This window comes from Epithele typhae (assembly GCF_022376455.1).
Source record: "Epithele typhae strain CBS 203.58 chromosome Unknown BXZ73scaffold_43, whole genome shotgun sequence".
Lineage (NCBI taxonomy): Eukaryota > Fungi > Basidiomycota > Agaricomycetes > Polyporales > Epitheliaceae > Epithele > Epithele typhae.
The window spans coordinates 170,596-189,461 of NW_025954234.1; the positions used below are offsets into that span (position 1 = coordinate 170,596).

The following is an 18,866-nucleotide window of genomic DNA, read 5'->3' on the forward strand; positions in this document are numbered from 1 at the left end:
ACCAAGTGGCTGAGTCTCCCATCATTCGCACGCCGCGAAGGCGCTCTACTGTCCCGACTACCTGAGTGCACTCTCGCCGGTGCTCGCCATGACTCTCTTGCTCAGTCGGATGACAGAGAGCATGTTCGTGACCGCCTTCCCGAACAGCCTGGAGATGATGTTGGTATCTCTCAGATGCGGAGGGTCGGCGAGCAGAGGAGACGGGAGGCCTTGAATGTGCGGAAAGAGTGCGTCGACGTACAGTGCGAGTCGTGCACACATGTCTTCGTCGTATTCCTCATCGCCAAGCCCGACCACAAGGCTCCGGAGACGGTGTCTGGAGAAATGCGGCATTCTCGACGCAGTCGCAGGCACGTTAGTCGCTTCCACGCGGATCCGAAGAGTGAGCGACACGAGCATGGGGCAGCGTTCAGAGAAGAGTGCGAGTGCGCCAGCAGTCGGAGTGACGGAGGGTAGATGGGGTATTGAGTCGCGATGACGTAGGCTATCATCGTGTTGGATATGCAGCTCTTGAATGCGTGGCCAAGAGGAAGCCATGGCAGAGAGAGAAGCGTCGTCGAGTGCAATGAAGTAACTGAGCACTTCCACCTTGACCGTTGTGAGGAGATGGAGATGGAGGGCTGGCTCGATGAAGCAGGGGTGAAGATTCAGAGCTCCATGGAAGTCACGATGTCCCAAGGAAATGCTGAAATGTATGTATTGTAGCGCATGCGGTGCGTGAGATAGAACGCGGGACATATGTGATGCGACGTGAGAGATCACCGCGGGTGGGTCCTCGAACGCCTGTCTGCTCTTGCATTTGAATCGGATTGACAAGCGATTGAGTGAAGGAGGGAAAATCGTTTGCATGAAGCGTGTTAGTCCGTCTATGCTTGCTAGTTCGAGTTCGAGTTCAAGATCTTCTACATTCTGGAATTTGCCACTGAAGATGTCGTAGTCGATGTTGGACTGGAAATTGAACATTCGGAGGGAAAGACGGCGAAGTGAAGGAATGAGGGGAAGCGTCACCAGGATACCAATGCTGAGGCATCGAGCAATATAGAATGCGCTAATAGAGAGCTCTCGTAACGAATGCAGGGTTCGAAGGTGCGCTAGCTTTTCCTCTATCTCGGCCAGAAAGATTATAGCCAACGAGGATATGAGGCGTGCAGATGCGTCAAGAGAGGTAAGTGCATTCTGAAGGGAGCGTCTGACTTGATGTATTGATGATCTCGAGAAGCCGATATGTTTCAGCGTGTATGGTTGCAGAGCAGATATGACGTGGAAAGGAATGGATAGGTGGAGATTTTCTAAGCGGACGAGGTTAGGGAGAATGGGGCTGTTGCGACTGTAGCGAGGGATGAAGAGGTCCCAGTTGATCTTATTGCGAGCGATGTGCTTGACCGTCTTCACGTACTGTGCGTAGAGTTCGAAACGCGACCATTCTTCGTCTGGTGGGTCTTCATGCAGAACAGATCCCTAAGTAGTAGTAATCGTTGTTCAGTACATCTCGCAAGCCCGGAGCGTCGACTGCAAATAGCTACCTGATCTCGATCATAAGCGTGCAAGGAGAACACGTGCAGAAGCTGGCCAAAAGAGGTGATGTGACGCCACAGACAAGCGAGTGCAAGGGGATTGAGCTGTTTGGAAACACGGGCGACTGCGACGAGGGAACCGCTAGCCGAGTCTCGGACCAGCTCATCGAGAATCAGTTTCAATACATCTTGGCAGCCTACCGCATGAGATATGGCTGGTTCGATGCGGGGTGGAATCTGTTGAGCCGTCGCGGTGGTTGGTGACAAGTACTTCTGAGGGCTCTCGCAGGGCCATACCGTTCATGAATGGATCACTTACAGCGAGACTTTGTTCAACGCGGTTGCTCGTGCCTGCCACCTCCGAAATTGCAGGATGCCGCTGCTCTCGGTTGTGAATTCTATTGTTTTGTTAGCATATAGGCATTGGTGGGTCGTCACTGATGAAGACTAACGTGTCGCGGATGGAGGGACTGAGCAGGGATAGGCGCCTTAAGTCATACGCGCGTTCAAGCGACGTGACAATCTGTATGTCACTGGACGCCCTGTGACGCTGCGTCAGCCCCAGGCCTCGGGAACGTGACGTTGCCGGCGCCGCGACTCCTACCACTGCTTGCAGGTAACTCTCTCTCTCCGACTCTCACTCCACCGCGCGCGCGCGCGCACCCGTACTCCAGCCGCCCGCGTGGTGATGCAGTAGAGACACTGTGACCCTTTGCACCACAGCACATGCACGAGCGCAGCGGGCATGAGAGAAGTAGACAAGCAAACGGGGACCAGCGGCGGCCGCGGCAACATTCCAGACCCACCTGTCCTCACGCCGCCTGGCAAGCCGGACGCCAGGACGTCTCGTGGATTGACATGAGCGCGCGCCGCAAGGTCGAAGAACGCTCAGCCCAGTGTCGTACCTCCAGGGGTGCCAGGAGTCCTCGCTGAGGCAAAGCCATGCGCCGAACGAGGGCCGGCTGCGCAGCTCGACGCGTCTGGAGGACGCTAGCCCTGTGCGACCTCCGTCTCGACCGGAGCTTGCGAGCGACGTCGGAGGGTGCAGGCACACGTGGGTGAAGGCGACCGCCGCCGTGTCTCCGCTGGGAGCGTTCTCATATGACGCGCAGAGTCACGAGGACGGGAAGGTTGTCCACTCGGCATTTTGTGATTCCATCGCGGGGAAGGAGTCGAAGTGAACGGGCACCTCGAGCGTGGAAGACGGTGTGATTCCGATTGCGCGTGCGATGTGTATGTGTGCTAAGTCTGCGTGGAGAAGATTAGATCCCCGGGGCCAACGAACGAGAGCAGGGGGGACTCGCACCTGAATGTAAGATGCGTGTGGGGACGTATGCGATGTGTGTATAGTGTAGTGTATGCGATGCGTGTGCAGTGTAGTGTATGCAACCGAGAGTGATGACCAAGACACAGCAGAACAAGCAACCATCGAGAACATGGCGATGAAGGAAAAAACAACAACAAATGACCAGCAGCGAGCGGAGCACGGACAAGAATAAAGCATGCTAAAAGTGGGCGTAGTGGCCGGGGACCCGCATCCGGCACTGCTCGCAGTCCGCGCGCGGGCCCATCGTGAACCGCTGCCGGCGCGTGGCCAGCGGCGAGCGCGGCTCCTCCAGCGGCGCGTCCAGCATCGCTTGCTCTCGCTCTTGCGTGACCGGCAGGTCGAAGGTGGGATGCGGGAACGGCTGCACGGGCGAGGGCGTCGCGTTTTGGATCTGGATGAGCGGGATCTGGAGGAGGGCCGGGCTCGAGAACTGCGGCGGGGTGGACGCCGCGGAGCCGGACGCGGAGTGGGGGCCAAAGGGGCGGAGATGGAGGAGCGGCGCGGTGGGTGCGGGGGTGGCGCTTGCAGGGAACATGAACATAGCGCGGTCGTCGTCCGTGGGCTGGCGGACAGGCGGCCGCGCATGCGACGGCGGAGGGGAGGGAAGAAGGAGCGATGAAACCCCGGGGGGAAGAAGGGCGGGAGAGGGGGCGCACCATCATCTGCTCGTCTTCGAACATCACAGCGTCGACGCGGATTTCGCCTGGCTGGCTGCCAGGGGTGTTGAACCCGCTGCCGGGGATGGAGAGCGCGGGGCTCTCGATGCGCAAGTCTTGAGTCTGGGACACCCAGTCTTCGGAGTGGTTTCGGACGCGGATCGCGGGCGATTCGAGGGGCGGAGAGGGGAGGGGGACGCCGCTGCCGTAGTTGCTCACGGCGCGCTTCTGCAAGCGGCGGGCGCGAGGGCATGAAGACGGGGCGAAGGGAGCGAAGGGGCTGACGGCAGGACGTACCGAGGGGCGGTCGCACTGTGTGGGCGACGACTCGGGAGAACGAGCGCGTTTGGTGGACGAGCGCGTGCGGTATGGCATCGAGGCCACCATGTCTATCTCCATCATGGTTGAAACTGCTCGAGAGTGTCGACGCGGTTGGCTGGTGGCTGGTGGCTGAGAGCAGTTGGACGCGGGTCGGTAGATAAAAGCCTCAACAGGGCAGATATACGCGGCGAGGTTCCACGTGTCGTTAGGCGCAACAAGGCCAACCAAGCATGAGGTCACAAAACGGCAGAGGGAGACAATGGGTGGTTGGCACAGAATGGTGGCCAGGTCGGTGGCAGGGAACAGGAATCAGGGATGAGGACAGGCGCCAGCCACTCCGTCCTTGCCAGGCCCCCAGACACCCCACACTCGCAGTCAGCGCTCAGCCTTGGATTGGTAGCTCGGTGATACAAGTCTATTCACCCCTATCCAATATCAACTGGCACTGCGGAGATCCCTCGGACAGACTACAAGTGCACGATGACGGTTAGCCTGTTGCATTAGTAGAAGCGAGAGGCCTCTACGCTCACCCCGGGTAAGCGGTGGAAGCGCTGAGACGCAAGTGGTCGAGCTGCCCAGGCCCCAGGGCAAAGCACCGTCAGTACTTGCGCGCTCGCGTTTTGTCCACAGACTCACGATATGCCCGACGACAGTCCATTCCGCCCCTTTACCTTCGTACTTCCATCGCAGCCCGCACGCGCATCGCGGTCGCCGTTCCATCACCCGCCGATGCAGCTCCGATTGGGTCACCTCCACCTGCTCGTTCTCACACGCGACGGCCGCGAGCAGCCGCGCGACCAGCGCAGGGTCCTCCCAAACGGCGTCCAACACCTCCGCGTCCCAGTGCTCGTCACCGCGCTGCCAGAACTGGAGATATGCAGCGTAACACATCCGCTCCTCTCCCAGAACCCACCTCGAGCCACCGTAGAACACGCGCGAGCCCCTCCGGAAGAACATCGTGGGGACTTCGAGGAGCGCGACGTTATCTTCGTGCGACGGGCGGTGCTCCCAGCGGAAGTCGGTCCCGGGCCCGGCGGGGAGGGTGCGCCCCGAGTACAGCGCGCGGCGGCGCACGGCGTCGGCCAGGTCGAGCAGCCGCGCGCGCACCCCGGCCTGGGCTTCTTCGACAACGGTGCCCATCACCGACGAGACCGCGTCGTCAGCCAGCCACGGCTGCCATCTGCCGGGTCGGGGGGTCCGTTTGGGCTTGCGTCTGATCAGCGCGGAGAGCGCGGGGAGGGCCGCCGCGTCGCTGAAGCTGGGCAGGAGCGCGATCGGCCGTTTGGCTTCGTCTGCCTCCCAGAAAGGGACGTGTGCTTGTGATATCCAGTGGCTGTACTGGCGTTCAGCGTCGTGGTACCGGCCGTTGAACGCGCGGCGGAGCTCGAGCGTGGTTTCGGCCGTCCGGTGGGCATCAAACATAGCGGTAGTCGAGTTGACGATGGAAAGAAAGCGCGGAAGGGCGTCCGTCCAGTCTTCCAGCAATGAGGGAGTGGAGACACGAGGCGAAGCAGGAGGGCGTACTTTGCGGGGAGATCGGCTCTCTCTGACCCAAGAGTTCCAAGACGACGGAGTAGGGCAACTTGAGGGCCCGCTCGACCGAGTACCTAGGAAGCTCGTGCGCGTATTGCTTAATCCTGTATCAAGACGTTGATGTAAGTACCGTCCACACGGTCAGAGGTGGGTTGGAATGATTACTCCGCCTTCCGTTGATTCGTAAGCCCTGCTTGAATTCCCATCACTGCCAGCCTCCATATTGTGCACAAATACGCAAACTACGACAGGATGGTTCTGGTGAGTACATATAGATATAATGGAAGCGAACGTACATTTCCCTTCAGCACGGTCATGCCCCGGCGGTTGCGGGCATATTCGTCCAACTTCCACCTTTCGCCCGGCCGTAGATCGTGTTCGTTGTATTCCTGCACTGCTTGGCGGAGAATATGGGAGTAGAAATTCCCAGAGCGAGCAGGAAGAACTGGCTTGGGTATTTTTACACGCGCTGAGAATATTGAAGTGTGTCACAATCGACTGGACACAGAGCTGTGGCAGGAGAGAAGAGGAAGAGATAAATACGCACCACACCAGTCTCTCTCGTGGTTTGATATGAGCTGATTCGCCGAATTCGAGGGAGCTGCTGTTCCTGGAAGATGGTCAGATGAACGCATTCCGTACCGAAGTCAAGAAATACACCGACTAGCACCGGGAACACCGTTGGCAACCGGAATAAGGACATGCAACTCGTTCGAGCACCGTCTGCTGAGGAACACGGTGCGCTTGAAATCGAGTATATACTCGCGACCCTCCACAATCCTTTTCCAGACAAGAGGGCGTAAGGTGGGCGAAGTCAAACCATGCTCGGAGCATGCACTTACGTCTCCCGCTTGCAGAAAAAGCAATACCGCACGCCCGAGGCGAAGTCCGGCGTATCAGCGCATTCGGGCGTCTCGCACATCTGCTCGCGCGAGATGGTCAGCACGTGGGTCAATCCGTTTCAACGAGAGAACGCTCGCCTGACAAAACTGCTCGAAAAGCAGCGAGGCGTACACGGTTTCGCGCATTTCCGCGGGGCACGGAGGCGGTGGTATCGGGAAGATGTTCCGGCGTGCATCTGCCCACGTAAGACGAGCCGCTGACGACGTCAAGATCTCGCGGAGCAGTTTGGAGCAGCGAGAGAGCTGAAGAAGGTCAAGAGGGACCAGAAGGGAGAGTATCTACACAGGGAACAGATTTAGTGCTTGTCTCGACGGTGCCACTGCACTAGATCAGACACGCACTGCATAGAACAGCTCAGGGGAAAAGTGCACGAGAATGTTGCGTTTGATTTCAAGAGGACCTTCTGCTTGCGGTTTGGGCGAAACCGTGTCCTGGGACGTTGATTCGCGTCGGTCTGTCATATTCAGGTGATCTGCTTGAAAATCGGAGTGAGTGAGAGGGTTAGAGAAGTGTCCTGGGTTAATGATGCAGTTTTGTTACAAAGGAGAGGCTCCAAAGCTTCAAGATTCACCAGTCAGTGAGTCAAGTCGATCGCCACTTAAGTCATATCGATCGCGACATGCCATGTCACCCAGAGCAGAACCGGGCCCGTCACAGCCTACAGGTCGCCGGCCCCTATGATTGTGTGACTCGCCGTTACAGCAGATTGTAGTCGTCACGGTAACACGTCACCCCCAGCTGCCAGTAGAGCGCCTAATTAATTGAGGCTCTCTTCCTTCTCTCACTCACACTCTCCCCACTTGTCGTCCAGGCTGAACGACATCGGCGATGGCTCTATTGCGAACACGCCCAAGAAAGGGTGGCCAGCCTCCCAAGTGCCAGGCTGCCAGCCCTCCACGTCCAGCGTGCGTTCAAAGCCAGCCGCCAACCAGTTTGCATATAAGACCGACTTGCGCGCGAATCCCCCCGCCAACGACTACTCGTCATGTTCCCTGTGTCTGCTCTCCTCCTCGGGCTCGCTCACCTCACCACTTCGAAGCCTCTCTCTTCTAAGTGCCGGGATGACTTCGAGGTGAAGCATGCTTGGGCCGAGATCCCCCGTGGATGGACACTCCACGCTCCTGCTCCCGCGGACTACATGTTCGACATGCGCATCGGTCTTCGGCAGAACAGGTTTGACGAGCTTGTCTCGGCGCTGTACGAAGTCAGCGATCCTGCTCATTCCAGGTATGTCTGTGTGCTATGTTGATGCCGTTCCCGCTAACGACGTTTCATCCAGATACGGTCAGCACCTTTCCATGGAGCAAGTCCACGAGCTTGTCGCCCCCCACCGCGACACCGTCGACCTCGTCGAGGCCTGGCTCGCCGCCCACGATCTCGACTCCGACTCCGCCCAGCGCTCGCCTGCAGGCGAGTGGATCACGATCCGCGTCTCCGTCGCGCAGGCGGAGATGATGCTCGGGAACGAGTACAACATCTTCCGCCATGGCGAGAGTGAGGAATACGTCATCCGCGCGATGAACTACTCGCTGCCCGCCTCGCTCTTCGGCCACGTCGACCTCGTTGCGCCTACGACCTACTTCGGGACGATGAAGAGCATGCGCGCCACCAGCCACATCAACCTCAACGCGCCTACGATTAACAGCGACGTCAACGTTGCCAGCCTCCTGGCCAGCGCGAGCTCCCTCGCCACGGTGTCCTCCGGCTGCTCGAGCACGATCACCCCCACCTGCTTGCGTGCGCTGTACAACACCGCTTCCTATGTCCCTCAGGCGACGGACAGGAACACTCTCGGTGTCGTCGGCTACCTCAACGAGTTCGCAAACCGTGTCGATCTCCAAGTCAGCCGCCGCCGATCTCCTTCAATGAACCGAACATGAGGCTGACTTGGGCCCGCTTGTTCTCAGACATTCTTCTCACGCTTCCGTTCCGATGCCGTTGGTTCAACGTTCACGACTGTTCTTGTCAACGGAGGTGGTGACGACCAGTCCACCCCTGGTGTTGAGGTCAGTTCGCGCACTCTTGCTCTCAACGCCCAGCGTCTGATAGCCCATCCTCGTAGGCCAACCTCGACATACAGTACACCGAGGGTATCTCCTTCCCCACCCCGAACATCTACTACAGCACTGGCGGATCCCCTCGGTTCACTCCTGACGGCAACACCCCCACGAATACCAACGAACCTTACCTCGACTGGCTCAACTTCATCCTTGCCAGTGGGAAAATCCCTCAGACTGTACGTACTTGGAGCATCTCCATGACGAACGTCGAACTTAGTCCTCGTTCACCTATAGTTCACCACCTCCTACGGCGACGACGAGCAGACTGTGCCCGAAGACTATGCCTTGCAGGTGTGCGGTCTCTTCGCGCGGCTCGGCGCCCGTGGTAGCTCTGTGATGTTCAGCTCTGGCGACAACGGTGTCGGTGGCGGCAATTGCCTTTCCAACGACGGCACCAAAACCAAGAAGTTCCTCCCCAACTTCCCTGCGTCGTGCCCCTTCGTCACCACCGTTGGCGGTACGATCGGAGTTAGCCCCGAGGTTGCCGTGAGCTTCTCTGGTGGAGGCTTCTCGAACTACTTCACGCAGCCCACGTGCGTACTCCGTGTTTACCGCTCCCCACCAATTCCTGACTTGCTCCTCCTACCACAGTTACCAGTCCGCTGCCGTCTCGACATTCCTGAATAGCCTCGGATCCAAAAACTCTGGCCTCTTCAAGTACGCTCATCCCACCCTCCTTGTCGACTCGACCCACTCTTGGTTCACCGATCACTAACCTCATTCCCCTCAACAGCAAGACTGGTCGTGCCTACCCTGATGTAGCGGCTCAGGGTGAGAACTTCCAGGTTGTCATCGGTGGCAGTACGACCTCCGTCGGCGGCACTTCAGCCTCCTCACCCGTAAGCTTCCTCCTCCATTCGTCGCCTGTGGTTCTGACTTTTCACGCACGCAGACGTTCGCCGCCGTGATCTCCCTCCTGAACGACTTCCGCCTCTCACAGGGCAAGTCCCCGCTCGGCTTCCTGAACCCGCTCATCTACTCGACCGGCGCCGCGGGTTTCAACGACATCACCTCGGGCTCGAACCCGGGTTGTGGCACGAACGGTTTCACCGCACGTGCAGGTTGGGATCCCGTAAGTCCCTCGCTCCCTCCTCCTCGCTCCGGTCTGCCTCGTCGCCGCCCCGGGTCCCACCGATCTCGTACCACCGTGCCTGCGGCGTCACTCGTCTGTCATACTTTGCATCCCTTTCTGGGTCCCCCGCATGGGCGATCGGCGCGTCCCTATGTTCCTGGCTTTCATCCTGTTCCTTCCTGCTGCATGCGCGGTGTCCCCGCCCGTCAGCACACGTAGGACGCGACCCCACGCAGACTCTCAACCTGGCGATACTGAGCTGACGCCGCACATACACAGGTCACCGGCTTGGGCACGCCCGACTTCCTCAGGCTCCAGGCACTGATTGGGTGAACGGGCCCACGCCCGCGCCACACGGGGAGGTGGCAGGCTCAGACTGGGCGTCCCCGCCGGGGAGGCGTCGAGGACGCGGCTCCCGCGGCTGTGGCGGGGCGGGGTCCGCCAGTTTTGTAGCATCTGTTTGGGGACACTCAATAAAAACCGCAGTAATGCGCAGGCGTCGCGCGAACACACCAGGCCCGCTTTGCCCTGTGTCAGACGGGCAGGTTCCGCACCAGATCCGGCACTACCGCCATCAACGACACCGACTTAGGCTCCGATCATGCTAAATAGCGTGGTGAGCGTGCATGATATTCGTCTGCGCTGCTGCCGGATTTTGTTCTCCTTCGTCCCCCGCTGACGACATCCGCGATGCTCTTCCCCACTGGCGTCTTCACTGTTGCCGCCGCGCTGGTGCTGACATCGTTGAACAGCGTGCTTGCCGCTTCCATCTCGGAGACGTCTCTGGCTGCTCGAGCTGTCACAGTGCCGAGTCCTGCTTTCGTCCTGTACTCCGACTTGTTCACTCCGGACCCGAATATCCTCGGGGATCCGTCGGGATTCGCTGTGAGTACATGGCTACCCAGGTTTTCTGCAGTCACCTTACTAATGCTCACCATGCAGGGGTGGAATGTCATCAACCTCTCCTTCCTGACCATCGCCAAGGGGCCCTTCGACCAGGTCCTCCGCTGGAAGAATCTGCCCGCGGCGACCAAGAAGGCGGTCAAGGCCAAGTACCACGCGGCCGGGATCCGCATCGTCGCGGCCGCGCTTGGGGACACGGACACCCCGACGACGTCCGGGATCGACCCAACGGAGATCGGGCAGCAGTTCGGGCAGTTCATCCTCGACAACAGCCTCGACGGGATCGACGTCGACTACGAGGACCTCGCGGCGATCAACAAGGGGGACGGCAAGGGCGAGGCGTGGGTCGTCACGTTCACGCAGGTGCTCCGGAGCAAGCTCCCCAAGGGCCAGTTCATCCTCTCGCACGCGCCGCTCGCGCCGTGGCTCGCGCCGAACGCGCAGTTCAAGGCGGGCGCGTACGTGACCGTGAACAAGAAGGTCGGGTCCCTCATCGACTACGTGAGTAACGGAGCCGTTGCTCTTGGTCATCTCCCGCCCGCTCACGCGCCTCGGGTAGTACAACGTCCAGTTCTACAACCAGCCGAGCAACAACTACGGGGACTGCAAGTCACTGCTCTACACCTCGCTCGCGCCGTTCACGGGCTCCGCGCTCTTCCAGGCACCGAAGCACGGCTTCGCGCTCAACAAGCTCGTCATCGGCAAGCCCGCGATCCGGCCGACGGCCCGTTCGGCGGGTACATGTCCCCCGCCGCGCTCGGCAAGTGCGTCGCGCAGGCGGCGAAGAAGGGTTGGAAGGGTGGCATCATGGCGTTCCAGGCCCCCACGCGGACTCGAAGTGGATCAAGGCGGCGAAGGGCGGCGCGTTCGCCTGAGCCGCGCTGGTGCGGCGGGACGCAGGACGGATCGCGCTCCCTTGAGGCGTTTTCCCCGGCACGACAGGACTCACGCGCAAAGACTCTGGAACCCCGGGAACGGTCCCCTGGATCTTACCATACCCCGTTTTATATCCTCAGACATGATACCTCTCTCCACGGGTGTTCTCTACTATACCCTACTATACACACACTCATTCCGCTAGTTTCTTCGCTCTCTACGCATTCCATTTGCTCCCCAGGGTTCAGCGGCACGCCGGCTGTGGCGATCACCCGCACCCTCGAGAACGTACACTCCTTTGGAGGTCTCTGCATACGATTCACCTCCATTTCGCGGTCCATTGCAGTGTCTACCTCCTACGTTACGCATACCATAGGTATCAGCCCTCGAGGGCAACAAACGAGAATCCAAAAAGAAGTAGGTTCGATGATGATTGCGCCAGGTGGTAGACGAACCGCGCGCACGATGACCACGGCTTGTGAGGCGGGTGATGTAATGAACGATCATTTGGGGGTAGCAACTACTGTTTGACCTGCTAGAACAGAAGCTTGCATCTTAAGGCTTTCGACTTCGAGCGGACCGTCCACGGTTTCTGGGACCTTGTCAAGAGAAGTCGACGGTCAGCCGTGTTCGGCACTACCGCCATACAACAACTCACCTTTCAGGAAAACAGACCCAAAAATGGGAACCTGCGTCGCTCGCTATGCGCATGCAAATGCTCAAGCTGCGACGAACAGATGCCCGTGAGCCCTCACACAACAAACACACGCAGTAAAAGACTCACGATCTCGCCCACGATCGTCCACGCCCGTTCACCGTCATAGTCCCACCGCTCCCCGCACGCGCACCGCGGCCGCCGCTCCCTCACCAACCTCTCCAGCTCTCCATGCGTCGTGCCCTCGCCCGACGCGCGCGCTCTACCCACCAGGCTCGCGCGCAACCGCGCGACGACCGCGGGGCTCCCGTCGACGACGCGCACGTGCCAGGCCTTCCACCGCCCGTGGTAGCGCTGCCAGTGCTGGAGGAGCGCGAGGAACGGCATGCGCACGCCGCACGAGCGCGGCGCGGGGATGCGCTCGCACCTGCATGTGAAGAGCGCCGTCGAGGCCTCGAGCGCCGCGAGGTCGTCCTCCAGCGTTGGGGGATCTCCAGAGCCGGAGCGTCCGTGCGGCGAGCCTGCGTTCGGGCCTTGCGGCGAGGAGTGGCGACGGACGAGGTCGGCGAGCGCGCGGATGCGGTCGCGCACGCCGTCCTGCGCCTCCTCGACGACGGCCTTCGCGACCTCCGCGAACGCGTCCCAGCCGAGGCGCGCGGTGGGGTCTCCGTCGCCCTCGACGAGCGCGTGCATCGCTGGCAAGTCCTCCGCGTCTGCGAAGCCGGGCATGAGAGCGGCAGTGTGTGTCGTGATATCCTGGGCAGCGCGGCGGAGGAATTCGGTGTAGTGCACGCGGAGCTGCGCGCGGCGCGCGCGGAAACGCGTTTTGAAGTATTTCGCCTCTTCTTCGGCGATTAGGGCGTTGAGGTGTGCGAGACGGGCGGCAGTCGCTGCGTCCAGGTGTGGGCACAGGCGCCATTGGACGTTGTCCCAGTCTACAGGCGAGGTGAATTAACGAGGATTGTGGGTACCAGTGGGCGAACCTTCAGATGTGAACGGCTCGCACTCGTTCAGTAACGTCTCTACAAAGGGGTCAGACGACTCGAAAACTGCATCGATTGCTTCGGGGTGATATTGGAGGTTGAGTGCGTGTTGCCGGATCCTGCGTGGATAAACGGAGGTCAGATGTAGAGCTCACATGCCATACGACGGCATATGAATCACTCCATTTGTCTTTTCGCAATGGTTCGAAATTCAACGTGTTTGGTTACCTTCCTCCAAATCGTGCACAGGGTCGCAAACTGTGGCGAAGTACTTGCAATGAGCTTATCACATCAGTCACCACGAGGAAGCACAGGTACGCACATGCCTCTTCTGTAACGTCTCGCGCCGACAAGCCTCTACGTATTCAGGCATTCTCCACCTTTCGCCGGGGCGGAGGTCATGTTCATCGTAGCCTAGCAGAGCTGCGCGAAAGACGTCGCGAAAATATAAGCCAGGATTGCGCGATTGACGCAACACATTCCTGACTGGTCGCAGACGGTCTGAGGAAGGAACTCAGTAAGCGTTGTCAAAGAACATAACTCGGAAGTGCGTACCCCACCAATCTCCGTTGTGGAACTGTATGACATCCTCCACGGACTGACAAATCATGTGACCTGTGCCACCCGGAGTTGAGCACATAGGCAGCACGTCCAGATAAAGGGCGAAACACTTACCATCGAGAAAGCCGCAGAAATTGATGGCGACGACAGGAACGAGGTCGTAAAGCTCCCGCGCACGCTGCCTACTGACGAAGGTGGTGCGTCTGAATTCTTCCACCATCTCACGACCCGGCGCGACACTGTAGAAGCGGGGCCCGGTTAGAACGGCTAGATCATCAACATCGAGACGCCCCCGGGACATACAGATTCCGTCGACAGTGCCGACAGATGCGCTTGCGCGCGGCATAGTCTGGCTGGCCGGCGTGGTCTCTCCCACACACCTGTAAATGCTCAGCGATCGGCGCCCCAAGTCTTACGGTTTCCCGAGCAACGGGTCTTCGCACCTCACAGAACTTCTCGAAGAGCAATGCGGCGTGGGCAGGTTCACTCATGCCTTCAGGGCAAGGGGGCGGTCGTATCGGGACAACATTCTGGCAGGCATTGGTCCACGCAAGGCGGGAGTGCTTGGAGAGGAGGACTCCGCGAAGGAATTTGGAGCAGCGGGAGAGGTGAAGGAGAGCAAGCGGGTGGAGGAAGGAGAGGACCTGCGCGTGTGCGAGAGGTGATGAGCATGTGGGAACGACAAAGTCCAAACAGAATGATGTACTACCTCGTACAGAAGTTCGGGTGGGGAGTGTTCGAGTATGTTCTGCTCATGGTGAGGTTCGTCTGCATCGTCGGTGCCCTCAGACATTACATTGGTTTGCGTGTCGGCCAAGGGCTTTGTTCTGAACTCAAGAACACGCTGCTGAGCCTGTCTCATCAGTGGGGCAGAGCAAGAGGTGAGATGCGTCACTCACGGGTCTTATGTATTCTCCCATGAAGCGCCGGTCGACTAGCTCTCTTCCCTGCATGCAATCACCGCCTAGTCTCCCCTAGGCATCCCATTCACCGCCCGCGGCTTGGTGCGATTTCTTTCCCATTGCCCTCGCCTCATGCTGATGCGGAGTCGACAACAAGCCCACAAGCATCTGGACACCAAATGGCCGATCAAAGAGCGGTCGCAGTGCGCACACTCGAGAGCTTTGAGCAGCTCGTACGTCCCGTCGTCCTTCGCCCACCCGGCTAGCGGCACCCGCGACACCCACAACAAGCGAGGACATCCTCCCGGACGGGATCAGAATCTCGTAGTCACCGCGATGTACATACCACGGCCGCGCCCTGTCTCAGTGAGTCCCCCCACTCCGCGCTCCCGCGCTCCCCACCTCGCCCCCCCATTCCCTAGGCCCAGTCCTGCCACCAACTCCGTCTCTGGCGAGAATCTCCCAACGGACGTGCTTAGGGCATTCGCGCTACCGGTGCGGCCGTGTTGAGCCGTCATTGCCGCTGTCTCGCATCCCTGCCCGGACGCCTTACAATGGCGTTGGGACTCATCCGTCTCACACGCTTTGCGCCTTCCAGGCTCCGTCTCGCACCCTGACCTGGCTGGGCACAGATTGTACGGTCTTCGCGCCGTCCGCTTACGGGCGCCCAACTCCCTCCATGTGTGGAAGCGATGTGAGCAGCCAACCAACCGTGTTTCCTGCATTTGTCCTGCATCACCCTGTGGCTCCCCAACCTTCTCCTGGGCCCGGTCGTCCTAGGCGATAATGTCTCTGGAGGTTGGCACTATGTATGCGTATAGCTGAAAGTATAGAGTCTGCGGGACGCAGTCATTCTCCTCGCAGGTCACCCGTTTAAACGGATGTTGCAGACATCTCCACTTCTCAACTCCGGCCGGCTGCGTCGTCGGGGGCTCTGCCGGCGTCTGTCCTGTTAGAGCGGACAATGGGCATGGCCGCTGCGTGCCCAGTGGTCGCCTGTCTAGGCGGACAATGGGCTTTGATCGTGTTCACCTCCCCGTGGCATCCGATCAGAGTCCCCACGCTGACCTCCCTCTCCACAGTCGCCGCCGCCCCCGCTCAACGCCCGTGACTTGTGTCCTTGGCCCGATTCGCCGTTGGTTCGTTTTCCGTCCGGTATATACTCCTTTCTCCTGCCGCTCACCTTTCCACTTCCCGGCTTCCCTCCCCGAACACATTCGTGTGTGGCCGGCACTTCCACTCTGCTCTCGCGTCTTCTCTCACGACCACCACGACCGCACGCCACTCAACCACGGCCGCTGTATCGACCAACCACCCTGTACTATCACTTGTACGCCCACACCATGTCTCGGTCTCTCGGATCACGCGCGGTTCGTCGTCGACTCCTCGCAGAGTTCACCCAAGATTCGCCCTCCCCACGCCCAACCAAGAAACAGAAGAGAAACCCGCCAACTCTCCAGAACAGAATCCTCCGCAGGCATTTCGGCATGTCCCTATTCAGCAACGGTCGATTCAACGGTCACCTCGCTGTGTCATCCTCCCTCACTGGCAAAGGAATCAAACGGGATGCAGCCCCGGCGCGCAACGAGACTAATCCTGATGCCGAGCTTGACCTCGAGCTTACTTTCGCATTCACTATGTCCCTAAATTCCCCTCCCACGGATTCCCGACCACTCACACCAGAAGCGGAGAACCCGAACCATGTCCCCATGGACGTCTCGCCTGCGCCGCCCGCCGCCACCGGGCGCAAACCAAACGTCTCGGTGAGCTCATCCAAGCGGGGTACAGGCACTGGCAGCGGCAAGCGGCTGCAGCGCGCTGCGCTCCCCACCGAGTGGTTTGCCACCTCGCGACCTCGTTCAGACAAGGACGCTTTCAGTCAGGTCGGTGTGGTTTATTCTCAACCTGAGACTAGAAGGCATGTTGCAACTGTTTGGCTGACATGTTTACCGGCAGCCTGTTGATATCCCCTCGTCACCCGCTGACCGTATGGATGTCGACACATCCTCCGGCCTCGTGCCTTCCTCCCCCGCACCAGGGCCGCAGGGCCTTCCGTCCGCAGTGCCGACCGTGACGACTTTCAAATTTGCGGCGCCAGCTGCCTTCAACCTTTCGTCGGCTCTCCCCTCGACGACGCCGACCGTGACGACTTTCAAGAATCTCTTCTTCGAGACGCCGGCCCGAGAGCTCAACGGGCGCGAGCTCGCCAACGCCACTGACTTCTCCGGGGTCACTGGTCTCACTGGAAGCCAGGTCCAGCCGTTCCCTAAGAAGCGGCGCTCATCCTCGCCTGACTCGAGGTGCCTACGACCCAGTCACCACCACCTGGCTGAAGATGAAGGTCATGGGCACCTATCCTCGCCCGCGCAATCCTCACCCACCCAGCACAAGCTCGAACGCGTCCTCGCCAACCAGAAGCGCCCCACAAGCCTCGGGATCGGCATGCCCACAACCCTCGCACTCAACGCGAACAAGAAACGCCCCCACCGCCCTACCCTCAGCGCGATGATCGCACCCGGCGAGGGTCCTATGGGTGCCCTGTCCCCTCAGCCCGCGACCGCACACCCAATGTTCCCGACGGTAGGGGACGGGCACTCGGAGCATCGCGCCCCTCGTCCGCCCCCCGCACGCCGTGCGTTCTCCGCGGTGCTGCCCCCCAACTTACTCGACCAGACGATGTCGAGCGAGGCAAGCTTCGAAGAGGACCTTGGCATGAGCTCGCCCGCGCAGGCGTACGCGAAGCGCCAGCAGATGAAGACGATCCGCCGCTGCGACGGCGCGGACGACTTCCCGCCCACGGGCGCGACTGCGCTCACGAAATGCGACAACGAGGTCTTGAGCACTTCGGGCCGCAGCAGGCGCCATAGCGACGAGAACGACCAGTCGCGGAGCGGTGCAGAGCGCGACACGCCGCGCAGCAAGTATTTGACCGGCCTCGGTGGATTCGGCGACAACGAGGCGCACGGCAAGATCCTCCCGTGCCACCGCGTGCGCGAGGACGGGCTGATGAGGATCAACCCGACGACGGTATGTTACAATCTAGCTGCTTGCGGTGTGTCGTCGTCTGACGCGAGATTCCTTGTCTAGCTCAACAAGCTTCTGGACGGCGCTTACGATTCGAAGATCAATAACTACCACATCATCGACTGCCGGTTCGACTACGAGTACCTCGGGGGCCACATCCCGGGCGCGATCAACATCAACACCACCGCCGGCGTGGAGGAGTTCCTCCTCGGCCTGTCTGCGAACAAGCCGGAGCCGTCTACGAGCAGCGATCCCAACAAGAAGACGATCCTTGTGTTCCACTGTGAGTTCAGTGTTAAGAGGGCCCCGACATTGTAAGTCCTCCGCATTATCGGCTCAGCGACCGCCATCTGACCATCCCATCTGCAGCGCTAAGCATCTCCGTTCGAAGGATAGGGCGATGAACAACCATGTGTACCCGCGCGTGCACTTCCCCGAGCTGTACGTGCTCGAGGGCGGGTACTCGGGCTACTTCCACGAGTCCGGCGGGCGCTGCCAGCCGCAGGCGTACGTGCGCATGGACGACCCGCACTACGCGCAGTCACGCCGCGAGGACCTGGGTCAGTTCCGCAAGGCCAAGTTCGGACGCACCAAATCATACGCGTACGGCGAGGGGAATATGTTCTCTATGACCGGGGCCGCGCAGCAAGTCCAGGCCGCGCAGCCGAAGCGCAACACCGCACCGAGCGGGGGCCTGACGACGCTTTTCGCGGCCGCGAACATCGCGCGCACCCGCCGCGCTGGCCTTCGTACTATCGCTGAGGGCCCGAACAGCCCCGGCCACGGCAGCGACGGGGACGACACCGACATCGGTGACAGCCCGTGCCCGCCGCCGACTAAGAATGTTGCGTCCAAGGGCAAGAAGATCGGGCGGGCACCGCTTGCGCGGGCGGAGACCTACGGCCCGTCGCGCATGAACATGGGCTTCTGAGCGGGCCTTGCTCTGAAACTCCGTCGCCGTCTTTCAACGTTCAACTCCCCTCCCTACATCGCCATGCATGGATATTTCTCTCGACTACTATGCAGTTGCTACATCGATGCCGCCCGTTGCGAAGGACAGCCCATGCGGTTCTTTCTGCGTCGCTCCGCCTCGCCTTCGTTACGCCCTTCGAACTTGGTCGATGGCCGCTTCATTTGTGAAGCAGTCCCTTCCAGGCATCCGCGGACACGGATTCATGTTCTCACTTCGTCAGAACATCTCGGTTGTCCCTCACACCATGTTCGCCGCTTGTTTTACCAGTGCTTTCAAATCCGTTCATTCTCCGTCCCGTCTAGCTGTCGCGCGTGAGCGGTCGTCCTCTACCTTCCCATCTCTTCCTTCCCAAACCCCAAGCCCGACTCTTCATCCACACCATCAGTCTCGACCCCGTCACCCCGATCGCATTTACCCACCGTGTATTTACGTCTACAGGACGGCCTCCGTTGGCCGGCCTGAAGGTTTGTCGTTCCAGTCCGTTTCTCCGTTCAGTGTTCGGTCGCCCATGCCCCCCCCTCCTCTCCTGTACATAGCGAGCTTGCCTATGATCTTGATCCCGCCTACCGTCGCCGTGTCCTACGCCTTCTCCCGCAGTCTGTC

At 60.1% G+C, this 18,866-nt stretch overlaps 6 protein-coding genes across 6 annotated transcripts; 4 read left to right on the forward strand and 2 right to left on the reverse strand.

Annotated features, from left to right (window-relative positions):
- Positions 1-3,019: 3,019 nt before the first annotated feature.
- On the reverse strand, positions 3,020-3,899 carry BXZ73DRAFT_103694 (uncharacterized protein; the record flags this gene model as incomplete). The annotated part of the gene is made up of 3 exons (XM_048015660.1): positions 3,020-3,403; positions 3,498-3,725; positions 3,795-3,899. 3 exons carry the CDS (start codon positions 3,897-3,899, stop codon positions 3,020-3,022), a joined length of 717 nt encoding a protein of 238 aa, XP_047875499.1.
- A 558-nt stretch (positions 3,900-4,457) lies between these two features.
- BXZ73DRAFT_79362 (uncharacterized protein) lies at positions 4,458-6,553 on the forward strand (the record flags this gene model as incomplete). Its single annotated transcript, XM_048023073.1, is given in 8 exon segments — positions 4,458-5,129; positions 5,149-5,436; positions 5,567-5,612; positions 5,660-5,834; positions 5,969-6,089; positions 6,141-6,155; positions 6,209-6,437; positions 6,465-6,553. 8 exon segments carry the CDS (start codon positions 4,458-4,460, stop codon positions 6,551-6,553), a joined length of 1,635 nt encoding a protein of 544 aa, XP_047875500.1.
- A 686-nt stretch (positions 6,554-7,239) lies between these two features.
- BXZ73DRAFT_103696 (subtilisin-like protein) lies at positions 7,240-9,719 on the forward strand (the record flags this gene model as incomplete). The annotated part of the gene is made up of 9 exons (XM_048015661.1): positions 7,240-7,481; positions 7,534-8,095; positions 8,162-8,260; positions 8,317-8,490; positions 8,549-8,847; positions 8,906-8,971; positions 9,048-9,153; positions 9,207-9,386; positions 9,666-9,719. The coding sequence occupies 9 exons, from the start codon at positions 7,240-7,242 to the stop codon at positions 9,717-9,719; spliced, it is 1,782 nt and encodes a 593-aa protein (XP_047875501.1).
- Positions 9,720-10,076: 357 nt separating this feature from the next.
- On the forward strand, positions 10,077-11,164 carry BXZ73DRAFT_103697 (chitinase; the record flags this gene model as incomplete). Its single annotated transcript, XM_048015662.1, has 4 exons — positions 10,077-10,271; positions 10,329-10,790; positions 10,849-11,053; positions 11,109-11,164. The coding sequence occupies 4 exons, from the start codon at positions 10,077-10,079 to the stop codon at positions 11,162-11,164; spliced, it is 918 nt and encodes a 305-aa protein (XP_047875502.1).
- Positions 11,165-11,826: 662 nt separating this feature from the next.
- BXZ73DRAFT_103698 (uncharacterized protein) lies at positions 11,827-14,157 on the reverse strand (the record flags this gene model as incomplete). The annotated part of the gene is made up of 8 exons (XM_048015663.1): positions 11,827-11,889; positions 11,950-12,755; positions 12,804-12,842; positions 13,359-13,418; positions 13,479-13,603; positions 13,668-13,744; positions 13,808-14,008; positions 14,071-14,157. 8 exons carry the CDS (start codon positions 14,155-14,157, stop codon positions 11,827-11,829), a joined length of 1,458 nt encoding a protein of 485 aa, XP_047875503.1.
- A 1,596-nt stretch (positions 14,158-15,753) lies between these two features.
- On the forward strand, positions 15,754-18,221 carry BXZ73DRAFT_50702 (uncharacterized protein; the record flags this gene model as incomplete). Its single annotated transcript, XM_048020486.1, has 4 exons — positions 15,754-16,149; positions 16,223-17,293; positions 17,354-17,604; positions 17,660-18,221. 4 exons carry the CDS (start codon positions 15,754-15,756, stop codon positions 18,219-18,221), a joined length of 2,280 nt encoding a protein of 759 aa, XP_047875504.1.
- Positions 18,222-18,866: the final 645 nt, after the last annotated feature.